The sequence below is a fragment of the Phyllobates terribilis genome, unplaced genomic scaffold, assembly GCF_046119375.1.
Source record: "Phyllobates terribilis strain yellow unplaced genomic scaffold, ASM4611937v1 Scaffold_5__5_contigs__length_657084704, whole genome shotgun sequence".
Taxonomy (NCBI): domain Eukaryota; kingdom Metazoa; phylum Chordata; class Amphibia; order Anura; family Dendrobatidae; genus Phyllobates; species Phyllobates terribilis.
Genome location: NW_027362765.1, coordinates 528,904,210 through 528,917,645, shown reverse-complemented (window position 1 = coordinate 528,917,645; position 13,436 = coordinate 528,904,210). Strand labels below are relative to the sequence as shown.

The 13,436-nt window shown below is 41.4% G+C and overlaps 1 protein-coding gene across 1 annotated transcript in view; it reads right to left on the bottom strand.

Annotated features, from left to right (window-relative positions):
- Nucleotides 1-608: 608 nt before the first annotated feature.
- The window catches only part of HIF1AN (hypoxia inducible factor 1 subunit alpha inhibitor), a 53,149-nt gene continuing 40,321 nt past the window's right edge, over nt 609-13,436 (bottom strand). The window contains exons 5-8 of the mRNA XM_073685752.1: nt 8,130-8,236; nt 7,388-7,451; nt 6,807-6,917; nt 609-4,265 (exon numbers count right to left, since the gene is read on the bottom strand). Coding sequence (XP_073541853.1) covers nt 4,221-4,265; nt 6,807-6,917; nt 7,388-7,451; nt 8,130-8,236 — 327 coding nt within the window. The 3' untranslated portion in view covers nt 609-4,220. The remainder of the gene's footprint in view (nt 4,266-6,806; nt 6,918-7,387; nt 7,452-8,129; nt 8,237-13,436) is intronic.

The following is a 13,436-nucleotide window of genomic DNA, read 5'->3' as shown; positions in this document are numbered from 1 at the left end:
ATGAATCAGACAATGGCTACATTATAGCAGTCATGTAGATCTTACCCTGAAACGAAAAAAAAACAAAAAAACTTAAAAAGCATTCATGGGGCAATGCAATGGATATGGCTAGTCTGTGGCAGGTACAAGGAACACTGCAGTGTTCCAGAGTGAGACATACCTGGCTGCAATAACAGTGTCGGATTCATGCTCCGTGTGCCTGGCAGCACGAGTCTGTCAAGTCAGGGGTATTCTCTTTCAAATTAAAAAATAAAAATTGTGGTGGCCGTGTTAGAACTAGTAAAATCAGTTGTTACTCATCCTTCGAGAGTCCAGTGCTGTAACCAATCACTGGGCTCCAAGGCTCATGTCATGTACCGCTGAGCTCAGTGATTGTCTGCAGCACTGCTGGTATGACATCGCTGCAGCCTGTAAACAATCAGGGCGAGTACCAACAGTTATTAATCAAATACAATGAAAACGTAAAAAAAAAAAAAAAAAAATTGGAAAGGGAAACCCCCTTGAAGAACAGACATATTTGCTTTCATCTTTGAAATGTTTCAACTGTTTAGCTTTCTTTTTTTTAATGAAAAAAAAAAAAAAAAAAGTGCATTGAAAATAACGAAAACTTACATAGCAAACATTTTATTATTATAGGAGGTAGAAATGCAATCCAAACACATGTAGATATAAAAGGCAACAAAATGTTTCCCTCCAGTTACAAAGAGTCAGGGTGATCGTTCTAATTACTTAAGAATCAAAAATACATTAAAAAGATGCCGACATTGAGCCTGAAAATTGATCTACAAAACATACATTAAATAAGTGTGGACATTAAGCCAATGTGATTGGGAGCCCAACGTCACACGACAGAACGGCCATGATCAGGGCAGTATTTTAGAGCCATTGTAAACTGTACATCATAACATGTATTGTAGCTTGTACTTATATTACATGATATCTGAAAAATAATGTCAGGGCCATAAACCATAAGTATTGGGAAAAACTAATACATGATTAGCTGCTTCATGGGATTCCTGGCAGCAATCAGAGTATTTCTAATTGAACTATTACCTCTTCCTTTATGCCTGGAGCCATGATGCACCCTAGTGCAACTAGGTGATGAGACTCGTGTATTCGGACCTTAGAAGACAATAGAAAGTTGCAATACTGCTCTGTAACAGCGCTCAATTCCATTGTCTTGGCACCAATTGAGCTGAAGTCACACATTTTGAGTAATATGAATAGGCTGTCAAGTCTCAAGAGAAAAATTCCTCTACTAATGGCACACACCTAAAATCAAATTAAAAGCATTTTAAAGGGTTGCCCCATCAAAATTACTATACATCCTTAGAGATGTGGACAGTGATGGTTTCCAGTTAAAGACTCCACTACAAAGCCTGACTTACACATTAGATGGCTGTCAGCCAAATGATGGTTTGGCCAGCAGCTATTTCGGCTGTCTCAGTCACAGGAGCGTTCGTTTGGCTTACCGCCCGTGTGTTTTATAAGACAGCAGTCAGCTATATCGGAGCATAAAGTAAGTGAATGGAGTCACATGGTGAACCGCAAGGCACCGCTAAAAGAAAGTTGCAAAAATGAAAACTGATCCCAACTCAGACTTGCTTGTTGCGGTGTATTGCAGGGCGTCCCCAGTCACATGCATTATTCCTGTAATGTAGCAGTGACAGATTCATCCTTGACAGTGTGACCTGTGCCATGGCCAAAGTTGTAATACAGCCCAAACAAAAAGGTTTGTACATCAAGAGAAAACGCCTTTAAAACCCATCACCTAATATTCTTAAGTTAAAGGGGTATTCTAGAGTTGCCTCTTGAGCAGCTCACAGCTCTGCAGTTTCCTTACTTCTTGGCCTCTGGGGCAGGCACTCCTCCTTGGGTGACAGTTTTGGTCAGGTTTCTTCTGTTACTCTCATTGTTCTGAGAACTGACAGATATTAGGAGTTAACACCTCTCCAACAATGTAACTCGTGAGCAGACTGGGCCTGGCTCTGGTGGTCAGTCTCCTTGGAATCAATCTGTACATTATGTAAGAGAAAAGCACACACAGCAGAATGACAGCAGCTAGAAAAAGCAAGTCAATTGCAAACTTCCTCATTTTCATGGTGTCTAGCTGAAGAAATGTAATAACATGAGAACACCCCTTTAACAGTCTCCCATAATTTGGTTCTATGACCCTCAATAGACATGGCACATGATGGGAGCAGAGGATTGAGAAGTTTAGAGTGGAAGTTTACTTTAACTGGATTCCTTTCCATTTAATATCATTATCACAAATGACTACTTGATCTACGGACTATAAACTACTTTCATATACAGTGGCTAGGCTGTATGATTTGCTATGATAGCAGTTCTGACGTTAATAGTTCTGGAGAGGATAATGAAGCTTTACTTATTAATGTCATTTTTGACTTTAGCATTGTCAACTAGATCATTAATTTAGGTTCCAATATCACCCCGGTATCTTTACGTGGCAGGAAAACTTCAATTAAAAAAAATATACATAGTGATGAACTCATGATTCATTAAGCAACTCATTCACAACATAATTGTTCAATCGCTATAAAATAGAGGAATTCATTTCTGCATCGGTGGCGGCTTTTCACACAATAGCGAATCACACACGATCCCAACAGGGTTGTAGCCAAAACTCCATCAACATTCAACAAAAAAGGAAATAAATTTGCACAGCAAACTAAAGCCCTGTTATTTCACAGTACATGACATAATACCATTCAATATTCACTGTACCCATAGAATGAAAACATGTGATCTGCAGAGTACATAACAGCAATGTATAGGAAGACGAGCACAAGGTGTGGTTGAGAGATTACTAGTTGATTTTCCATACCCAACCCCCCATACTATCATCTTCAATGTCACCCAGTGATTTATCAGCTATACCCAACTTTTAAAAAATAAATTGATTACTCCGAGGCTGCATTGGCATATGGCTGCTGCCAGGCGGTTTTACCCCATTAAACAGTCACGTTTTTAGGGAAACACTGCCTAACAACTTCATGGATTTGTCAGACAGCACTTTACTATCATCCAATCTACCAGGTCTTCAACATATGGCTGAATTGGTCCTCAACTGAGGATGCAGAAGAGGCAAGGCAAGGTGGCAGGATTCAATTACTTTTTCTATCCATTACTGGCAAATTAAACAAAGTTATCTAAAATGAGACCGTGAGTTTCTTAGTGAGCAATTGATACCTAGGGAAAAAAAAAAGCAGATTCTGTGGACTACCCAATAGTTTTGGAAAAAAATATGCTGCCCACTCATCACTAGTGACATCGCAGAGGCACTTTACAACTACCATTTGTAGAAGTGGACTATCACAATAGTAAATGTGGAGCTGGACTATCATCGCTCAACCTTCTGGTGCACAAAGCCATTCCACTAGATGATTATATTGCTGTGCATGAAAAACCTCTGCCCTCGAAGGTGTGACTTTGGACATATTTAAAAGCCATGTGTCTCATTTGCTGCTACAGGCACAGGGAAGGTCCTCAATTTGTTTTTCCAAACTCATTCAGATAACTCCCCTAAGAGCAGCAATGAGAGGTATAAACAAGGATTGTTAGCCGGATTTACAAGCAGATAAACAAGAACTTTTGAATTCCAAAACCAATTCTAGTACAGACTCAAAATAAAAGGTCCCAGGAATCGGTAGAGCAGCCGCTGCCATGATCCTTTATGGGTGTGCTTGCCAAAGATGAAAGTATCAAGTTGTACTGCAGAGAAAAACAATTGCCTGACTTGCCTTCTTAACAACCGTTTACTTTTGGTGAATTTCACTGTAAAAACAAGTGAATTGTTCATGATTTAAATTGGGCAGGACACCGACAAAGTCCACAGAGAATGCCTTGGTTAAAAATCAAAAGCTCATCATCTTTGGATACTGTACGTGACGCAGTGAATGGATGGCGTAAACACTTTTTGCCTGCAGACCGGGTGGGCGACGGGCCGCAGCCCCGATATCCACTGTCTGTACAGAGTGCAAAGAACGGTAAGGGTTGCATTGTTTCGTTGATTTTCTCTTCCTCTTTCCAAAACAAAAAAATTATAAAAAACAGTAGTGAGTGGTGTAAACCAATGTACAGGAGAACAATTGGCCAATTAAGTGCTTCCAATCTGCAGTATTTCTTGTCAGTCGTCTCAGAAGTGAATCAAAAAGTGGCAGCAGTCTCATACACAGTCACTGCTCAGTGAGCCAGGGTTAGTCATAGCGACCCTTTAGCATCGTGTTCAACAAAGGACCAACCTAAAGAGAGTAAAAAAAGAAAACATGAAGAAATGCGTAACAGAAGTGATCAGTAAGAACTCTGCATTGGGCTCGTCTGTTACTCATCCTGAAAAAGTACTAAATAAATTATCAAACGGGTGTTGCCTCTCTTGTCAAAGCGTTATGCCTCTACTCAGTCAACACTGATTGGACAGCATAGTGCAGGGACCTCAACTTGTAACCCCTAGCTAGTTTGCTTTATTATTTTTTTTATGGGGAATAACAGCAGAAAGGCATAATCCAGAATTGGTGTATTATGTGGGATACAGTGGGTACGGAAAGTATTCAGACCCCTTTAAATTTTTGACCCTTTGTTTCATTGCAGCCATTTGGTAAATTCTAAAAAGTTCAGTACACTCTGCACCCCATCTTAACTGAAAAAAATAACAGAAATGTAGAAATTTTGCAAATTTATTAAAAAAAAAAGACTGAAATATCACATGGTCCTAAGTATTCAGACCCTTTGCTCAGTATTGAGTAGAAGCACCCTTTTGAGCTAGTACAGCCATGAATCTCCTTGGGAATGATGCAACAAGTTTTTCACACCTGGATTTTGGGGATCTTCTGCCATTCTTCCTTGCAGATCCTCTCCAGTTCCATCTGGCTGGATTGTGAACATGGGTGGACAGCCATTTTCAGGTCCCTCCAGAGATGCTCAATTGGGCTTAGGTCAGGGCTGGGCCAGTCAAGAATGGTCACAGATTGGTTCTGAAGCTACTCCTTTGTTATTTTAGCTGTGTGCTTAGGGTCATTGTCTTGTTGGAAGGTGAACCTTCGGCCAAGTCTGAGGTCCAGAGCACTCAGGAAGAGGTTTTCATCCAGGATAGCTCTACTTGGCCGCATTCATGTTTCCTTCAATTGTAACCAGTCGTCCTGTCCCTGCAGCTGAAAAACACCCCTATAGCATGATGCTGCCACCATCATGTTTCACTGTTAGGATTGTATTGGGCAGGTGATGAGCAGTGCCTGGTTTTCTCCACACATACCACTTAGAATTATCAACAAAATGTTCTATCTTCATCTCATCAGACCAGAGAATCTTATTTCTCATAGCCTGGAAGTCCTTCATGTGTTTTTGAGCAAACTATGTGGGCTCTCATATGAGGAGAGGCTTCCGTCGGGCCAAGGCCCGATTGGTGGAGGGTTGCAGTGATAGTTGACTTTGTGGAACTTTCTCCCATCTCCCTACTGCATCTCTGGAGCTCAGCCACAGTGATCTTGGGGTTCTTCTTTACCTCTCTCACCAAGGCTCGTCTCCCACCATTGCTCAGTTTGGCTGGAAGACCAGGTCTAGGAAGACTCCTGGTGGTCCCAAACTTCTTCCATTTAAGGATTATGGAGGCCACTGTGCTCTTAGGAACCTTGAGTAATGCAGAAATTATTCTGTAACCTTTGCCAGATCTGTGCCTTGCCACAATTCTGTCTCTGAGCTCCTTGGGCAGTTCCTTTGAGCTCATGATTCTCATTTGGCCTGACATGCACTGTGAGCTGTGAGGTCTTATATAGACAGGTGTGTGCCTTTCCAAATCAAGTCCTATCAGTTTAATTAAACACAGCTGGACTCCAATGAAGGAGTAGAACCATCTCAATAAGGGTCACAAGGAAATGGACAGCATGTGACTTAAATATGAGTTTCTGAGCAAAGGGTCTGAATACTTATGACCATGTGAAATTTCAGTTTTTCTTTTTTAATGAATTTGCAAAAATTTCTACATTTCTGTTTTTTTTCAGTCAAGATGGGGTGCAGAGTGTACTTTAAAGAGAAAAAAAATGAACTTTTTAGAATTTACCAAATGGCTGCAATGAAAGAGTGAAAAATTTAAAGGGGTCTGAATACTTTCCGTACCCACTGTATAAAACATCTACTAAGACAGGACAGCTTCGGTTTAAATATACTGTAATTGCATCACTAGTTATATTACAAAACTTGCAAAGTGTGCTAAGTAAAGTACATTTTATGTATACTGTATGTACCCATTTACATCCCTCCTGCTTTACAAAGAGCGTGTCCAGCTTCTGGCCCCTCACTGTATTGTGAAAAAAAAATGGGTCCAATTCATTAAGACCGGTGATCTTTATACCGATCTTGATTATGGTGTGGTGCAGTCCAACGTTCTTTATTCAGGTACACAACTCTTAATTAATCAGGAGAGTGACTAGTGGCGTGAGCCTCGCAACAAATCTTACTCCAGTCAATTACTGAAGTAAGATTTGTGAAAGAATTCGACAGAGAATTATGACGTAGGACTTGCTGTGTTGTCATGACCCCACCCCACCAATTTTGGCAGAGCTGGGAGAAACTGGTATAAAAACAAAGTCGCAATATTTTTGCGAAACTACGATGGTGACGTAAAAAACTGATGCCACTCTGACCGAATACTGATTGTTCCACCATAAGGACGAAAATAGTCACTTATTTTATAGGCTCATGTGCATCTGGACATCATTCCTTTACAGGTCAATAGTGTATGAAAAGAAAGGCCCTAAAAGCCTGAAAAATCCCTATAGTAAGTCAATTACCTCCTCTGGGCTCCCAAGTGCTTCTCCCAGCATTTTCTCAATGTTTCTCATTATTGCCACCTTTTGGTGAGCCTTGAGTGGGTATTCTATTCTTCTTGGAGTGGGTGCACCCTATTTAAATTGCAATCATGGTGAAATAGGTTAAAAAAGGCAGGATCATTCAAATGGAAATAAAACCAACATTAAAAGCATAAAAGGAAAGGCCATGTGATTAAGATTTTAATGCCATTTAGTATACTAAGGAGGTATATAATGACAAGAAGCCAGATGGGTCTTTCTTCTGCGCATTTGCAGGTGTCCCACCTATTCCACATTGTCTTATGAAATAGACATTCATCAATGTTCGGCATGAAAATACATTATCAGCGTTATACCATACAGATATCCATGTAACTGCTGCAGCCAATCACTGGCCTCAGAGTTAATGCTAGCATGTACGGAGTGGGACAGCTGGCTGCAGCGGTCACATGGATGTATGACATATCATCACTCGATGCATCCGACCTGGTATATGGAGTGAACGGGCTTCATTAAACCCTGCCAATGTGTCTCATCAGTTATAATCAGTACAGTAAACATACCTTGTACCAGAAATTGACTGTAATCGTCGTCCCTCCATCCATGAGTGACTCTATATGGTGCCACCTGCAACAGTAGTAAAGCAATTCACAACACATGAATGCTTTGGATTTTATTTTACTCGATGAGCAAGTTAATTAGCATTAATTTCTATTCTGTTGGGTTTACATGGCTTTCTGACAACCAGATCTAATGCCTTTTCTGGCCCTAAACATCAGCCTTGCAAAGACTCACATTTTGGCATTGTCTTGAATCTCTAAGGTCAAGTCCTGAGCCACGCAAGAAAGGCCAAAATATGGTAAATGATAAACCACAGGCGGATGAAACACCAATCCCCCAAATAGAGAGAAGGAATCATAGGCAAATGTCAGGTTTGTGTTCGGTTTTGTATTATTATTATTATTATTTACACCTTTTTCCATTTTTGGTGTGATAATACAAAAATAATTTTGAAATATTCTCGTTTTATAATAGCCACTGGAGCAATCACAGTAGACTGGAACTGTTTTCTATAGCTCACTTTTCAACTTTGTTGTATATACTGAGACAATGTGAGCAGAGTCATCTCATCATTAGATGGGAGTCAAATACTGCTGGAGACCCAGACCAGGCAGGATAGTAACATTAAATAACAGCTCTGCATGCATCAAAACAACACAACATGGCTAAACAATTATGAAAAGCAACTATTATTTCGATGCAGCAGACTAAAAATAGAAATAATAGAAAGTAATAATGGCTTACCAATACATTGGAATATACAGAACATCACCAGGCCCCACAACTGTCTCGTAGCCATGCACATTTCTGAAGTTAGGAAACCGCTCTAAATCAGGGTTCTCAAAGTCCACCTAATATACATGAAAATGAAATAAATGTACATGTTAAATGCGAGGGATAACACCCCATCATCCCAACAACACCCACAAACGGTAACAAAAGGCATGACAAATGCAATGTTACATGAATGCACAAAGGAGGTAGAGGCACTTTACAGACAGTGACTGGTGGGACAACATGATTGGCATTTTTGGACATGGCTAAAAATAAATTTACCTACAGATATAGGGTTAATCAGCAGGTTAATAAGAGTTAAAATCCTGCCTGACTGGCTTTTTGGAGCAGCGGCCTCAGGGCTGTATAGGGGAGTAGGGTGAGAGCGGTCGACCAACAAAAGGGCTGAAACGTATGGGCACTAGTGATGAGCGCGCAGCTATCCCTGCATGTGTCACAGCTTTCTAACATATGTGACCCATGCAGCCGCCGCGGCTGTTACTGAAATGCTGTGCACGCCGAAACTACTCAGCGAGTACTCGAGTGTCCTCGCTTAAAGTATTAAACGAGCACGCTCGCTCATCACTAATGGGCGCCTTAAAGGCGGGTTTAGATGGCCACATTTCACGGGCCGTATATGGTTTGCCATGTCCACACCCACCACAGATCTCCTGACCTTAACAGAATAGGTAACAGAAGAAATTAAAAGGCACCCATTGGGGAAATGCTGTACTATTCTACCAGTTTACGAGTGGGAGGAAAGTGATAATTGGAGTTTTATGGAAATTAAATTCCTCTCAGCCGTACATGTAATTCTAGATCATACAAGCCTGAGGTTGTTACCTTTGACTTACCAACACTGAATAAAGTATTTAGAGAAAAAGTTTTACAAGACCAGCACATAGCTCTGTGCTCGGTTTTATGGAGTCAGATATGAGTGGTAACTCATCAGACAATTGTAGCCTCCCATCACAGAACAGTTATTCTAGACAGCTGCAGTATATACCCTTCATTCCTGCCACAATGACACTGCATCACAGGAGGATACATGCCACAGACATTTGAAGGAAATGGCAATCTCACGATTCTGCCTCACTAAAAGGGTTGAGTGCTGAAGACTCTGTAAAGAGTGCAGGTACCGAAACGCGAAATAGTATGAAGCAAATCCCATAGTACTATATCAATACAAGAAAGACTCCAAATCAGACAGTCATCTCCACGTATTCACCTATATACGGCATGTACAGTGTAGCATCTGGTGATGAGGGTCATTATCGTAGGGAATCTTTAAGGGTACGGTCACACAGGATGTAAACTCTGGAAAACATCTAACAAAATCCACTCTTCTCCATCTACACCCTTGGCCTGGGACAACTCAAAGTCCCATGGCTTCCAGTACCATCTGTACGCTGCAGACACTCAAATCTACCTCTCTGGCCCAGACGTCACCTCTCTGCTGTCCAGAATCCTGGAGTGTATCAGCCATATTCTCATTCTCCTCTCACTTCCTCAAGCTCAATGTGGACAAATCTGAACTCATTATCTTTCCTTCATCTTGCGTATCTTCCCCACCTGATCTATCTAGAATAAATGACATCACGATTTCCCGTGTGCCAGAAATTTGCTGCCTCGGAGTAACCCTCGACTCGGCCCTGTACTGCAAACCGCACATCCAAGCTCTGGCCACCTCCTGTCACCTTAACTTAAAAATATTTCCAGAATCCATCCTTTCCTGAACCCTCAATCTACTAAAATGCTTGTGCATGCCCTCATCTCTCGCCTCAACTACTGCAACATCCTCCTCTGCGGACTACCTGTTAACACTCTCGCACCTCTCTAGTCCATTCTTAACTCTGCTGCCTGACTGGTTCATCTCTCTCCTTACTACTCCTCTGCTACCCCCCTTTGCAGATCCCTTTATTGGCTCCTAATTCCTCAGAGTATCCAGTCGAAACTACCAACACTGACCCTACAAAGCCATCCATAACCTGTCTCCTCCATACAACTCCAAACTAATCTCCCGATATCTTCACTCACGTAATCTTCGGTCCTCTCAAGACCTTCTCTCCTCCACACTTATTTGTTCCTTCCACCCAATCGCTTCCAAGACTTGTCCAGAATATCCCCCATCCTCTGGAATTGTGTGCCTCAACATCTGACTAGCCACCACATTCGGATCCTTCAGACAGAACCTGAAAACCTCTCTCTTCAAGAAAGCTTATAGCCTGCCATGACCACGCTGACGCATCACCACCACCAGAGCTGCTGCAACCCCCCAACCTACTGTCTCCTTCCCCATCATCCTGTAGAATGTAAGCCTGCAAGGGCAAGGTCCTCTTCCCTCTGTACCAGTCTATCATTATTAATTCATTTACTGTGATATCTGTATTTGGTATGTAACCCCTTCTCATGTACAGCACCATGGAAACAATGATGCTATATAAAATATTATTATATTAAGTTAAAATGTAATCCCTGCATGTTTCGTGGATGTTTAACAGCCGCCAAACATGTGGCCGAAGGGACGTGAACATGTCACTCGAGCACCCAAGGCAAACTCGAGTAACGTGCACTTATGCACATCACTGGTTTTTAATATACACCTCATAGAGTGACATATTAGAAGATTATTAATAACTTATGTCTTCAGAGTCAAAGAATCATCTACAAAGTCCTTTTCTGTATCAGAAGCCATTTTCCTTGGTTTTATATCCTGGGTTATACGAGGAGTGCAGTTAATAAATAGTAAAAATGCATTGAAGATCTCCGTCAGAAACTCCTTAGTCACAGGTGCATCTGTGACTCATATGTTAATGGATCAGAAATATTAACATGTCGAGAGACCGCTGATATATGGACATTTTTAGGAATGACAGTCTTACCAGATGGGTGGTCGTCAGAAGACTTGCTCTGGTATACGAGATGATTTACATAGTTATGCAGCTCTGTTGTACTAGCTTCTTCTAGATTTGCAGAGTCATCGTCCACAGGTAAGTTACAGTAAGTATTTTCTGAAAAGAACTCCCCATATGAAGATAGAGATGAAGAGGATATCTTTTTTGTAAAGGGGTGTACAGACCTAATCTTACCCTGGTCTTCTGATCTATTCCTATAAGAATTATCTGCGATCGTTCCGCACTTCCTTGTTTAAGCAGAGCGCAGATTTCAATGTCGGGAAATGATTAAATGTTTTTCTGACAGTGACTTGCCAATCCACATCATTCAGCTTCTCCTCTATTGAATCGGAAGAGTTTGATCTGGCTGATCGATAGTGAGCCGCAGTGTGAGCATTAGAAGATGAACGGAGGTTTACAGCGCGGCTGTGAACGGTGCTCTCCCTTTAAAGCTGCTATGCATTAATTCGCTTCGGATCCCTTGTTACCGCTGATGACTTTACATATGCCTTTTTGGGAGTCATTCCTTTATGGTGGATCTTTAAGATGGAGCCCATCAGTATTACTGTACAGTCATCTGAGAGCCGCATCTGAGCAAGAATTAACAGAGGCTGCCTCCTCCGTTATTTGGCTATTCAATAAAATCCCCCTGGAGAGTTCAATGCAGGAATGTACTCACCGGATCTTTGTGGTGTCACTTGCACCTTCTTAGTTCTCTTCAGAGTCGGCATTTGAAGAAGGAGAGAGGAGATTCTGTGAAGAGTGGAGACCGTGCCTTTGCTTGATTGACCTCTCAGTCCTAGGTTTAGCAGCAGTCTTGTTTGCGGCTACCGGCCGCTTGTTGCTTTGAGCAGTAGCAGCCTGGGAACTCCTTGTAGCTTGGATTTTTCTTTTGGGAAATTGTTTAGGAATGGTCCAGACGATCTTATAAGTCCATAAAGGCAGATATATCCACTTAAAAAGGTTTAAAATAGCATTTTTCAGAGGTTTGTAGTGGAGCTCTTCTAAAGTGTGGCTGCTTCAGTCCTCTGGCAAACCATGCCCCCCCAATCACCTGGCCCGAGGCCCATCCTCTACAGCACTTTGAGTTCTATATACTCGGTGTACGAGTAATATTTGGGATCTTCTTTGGGCTGTATTTATCCATACTTCAGAGGAATGGGATGATATTTTAAAATATCCAGGGAAAGTAATTTGTCCCATAGTCCTCCCCCACCTGGGTTTAAATAACAGCCATAGGGTCTGTCTCCCATGACTTTTAGTAATAAGGAGTTCTACATGAAGAATATCAGTCCTTTACTATTTTTTTGCATTTACCAGTGTCAAGGAGGTGCACAGATCGGAGATAAACTTCTGAGCTCTGATTGCGTGCCGCAATTGTAGATACTTGAAGTCAGGAGTTACACAAAATTAAAAGTCTGTTTTAAATGCTCAAAAATAACCCCCTTTATATAAAATTTATGCAAGTATCTCAATCCTCTCCTTTTCCATTCCCCAAAAACTTCTAAATGTTGCAATATCTTCAAACAGGAGTTATTCCAGATAGGGGTGTACTTTGAATATTATGCCATTTCTTACATGCGCACCAAATTTTATGGACAAGATTTTAAAGTCAGCACCCGTGCTTGGACCTAAGCCTGCATGACCCTAGAAGTCCGTTCTAAAGGAATGCCAGAGTAAGCCAAGTGTTGTACTCAGCATTCACAAGCACTACCATAGAGAATGAATGCAGTGGAGATGCACAGGCTCAACTCCTGCTCTATTCAGACGGGGCTCCTCAGAGTTATATTCTTAGGATTGGTGAAAATCTCTTCAGATGGGCCCCTAGAAAGTTATCCCCCTATCCAATCGATATGGAATAACTTCATAATTTGGGACAATCCAGATAAGCATCCAAAAGGAAAGTGTGAGCGCCCGTGCTCAGTAAGAAACACTTGGGAGACCAGGGTATACAGAACCCCTAATTTACTCCACAAAATAGGAATTAGGCCCAATTCACCGTGTCCTAGGTGTGGTAAGGATGAAGCCCATTTAATTCATATGCTATGGGAATGCAAAAGAATTGGAGTATTTTGGAAAGTGGTGGCTTCTCTGATAGAAGGGGTCTATTCTATAAAACTTTTGTTAGATCCAAGAGTGTGCATATTGCTTATACTAGAGGAGATGGTACTAGAGTCCCGATCGTGATAGGCAGGGCTGTGGAGTCGGGAGTCCATTTTGGTGGAGTCGGAGTTGGTATAAAATGGACCAACTCCTAAAATATATAATAAATTGGGTACAGTAGTTCAATGCAGTTTGTGGGTAATATTTTTTCATAAGAATCTGGGAAAGTTATGAAATGTCCTATAAACGTCTGTCCTATTCCTGATCTAAGGGTGTAGAC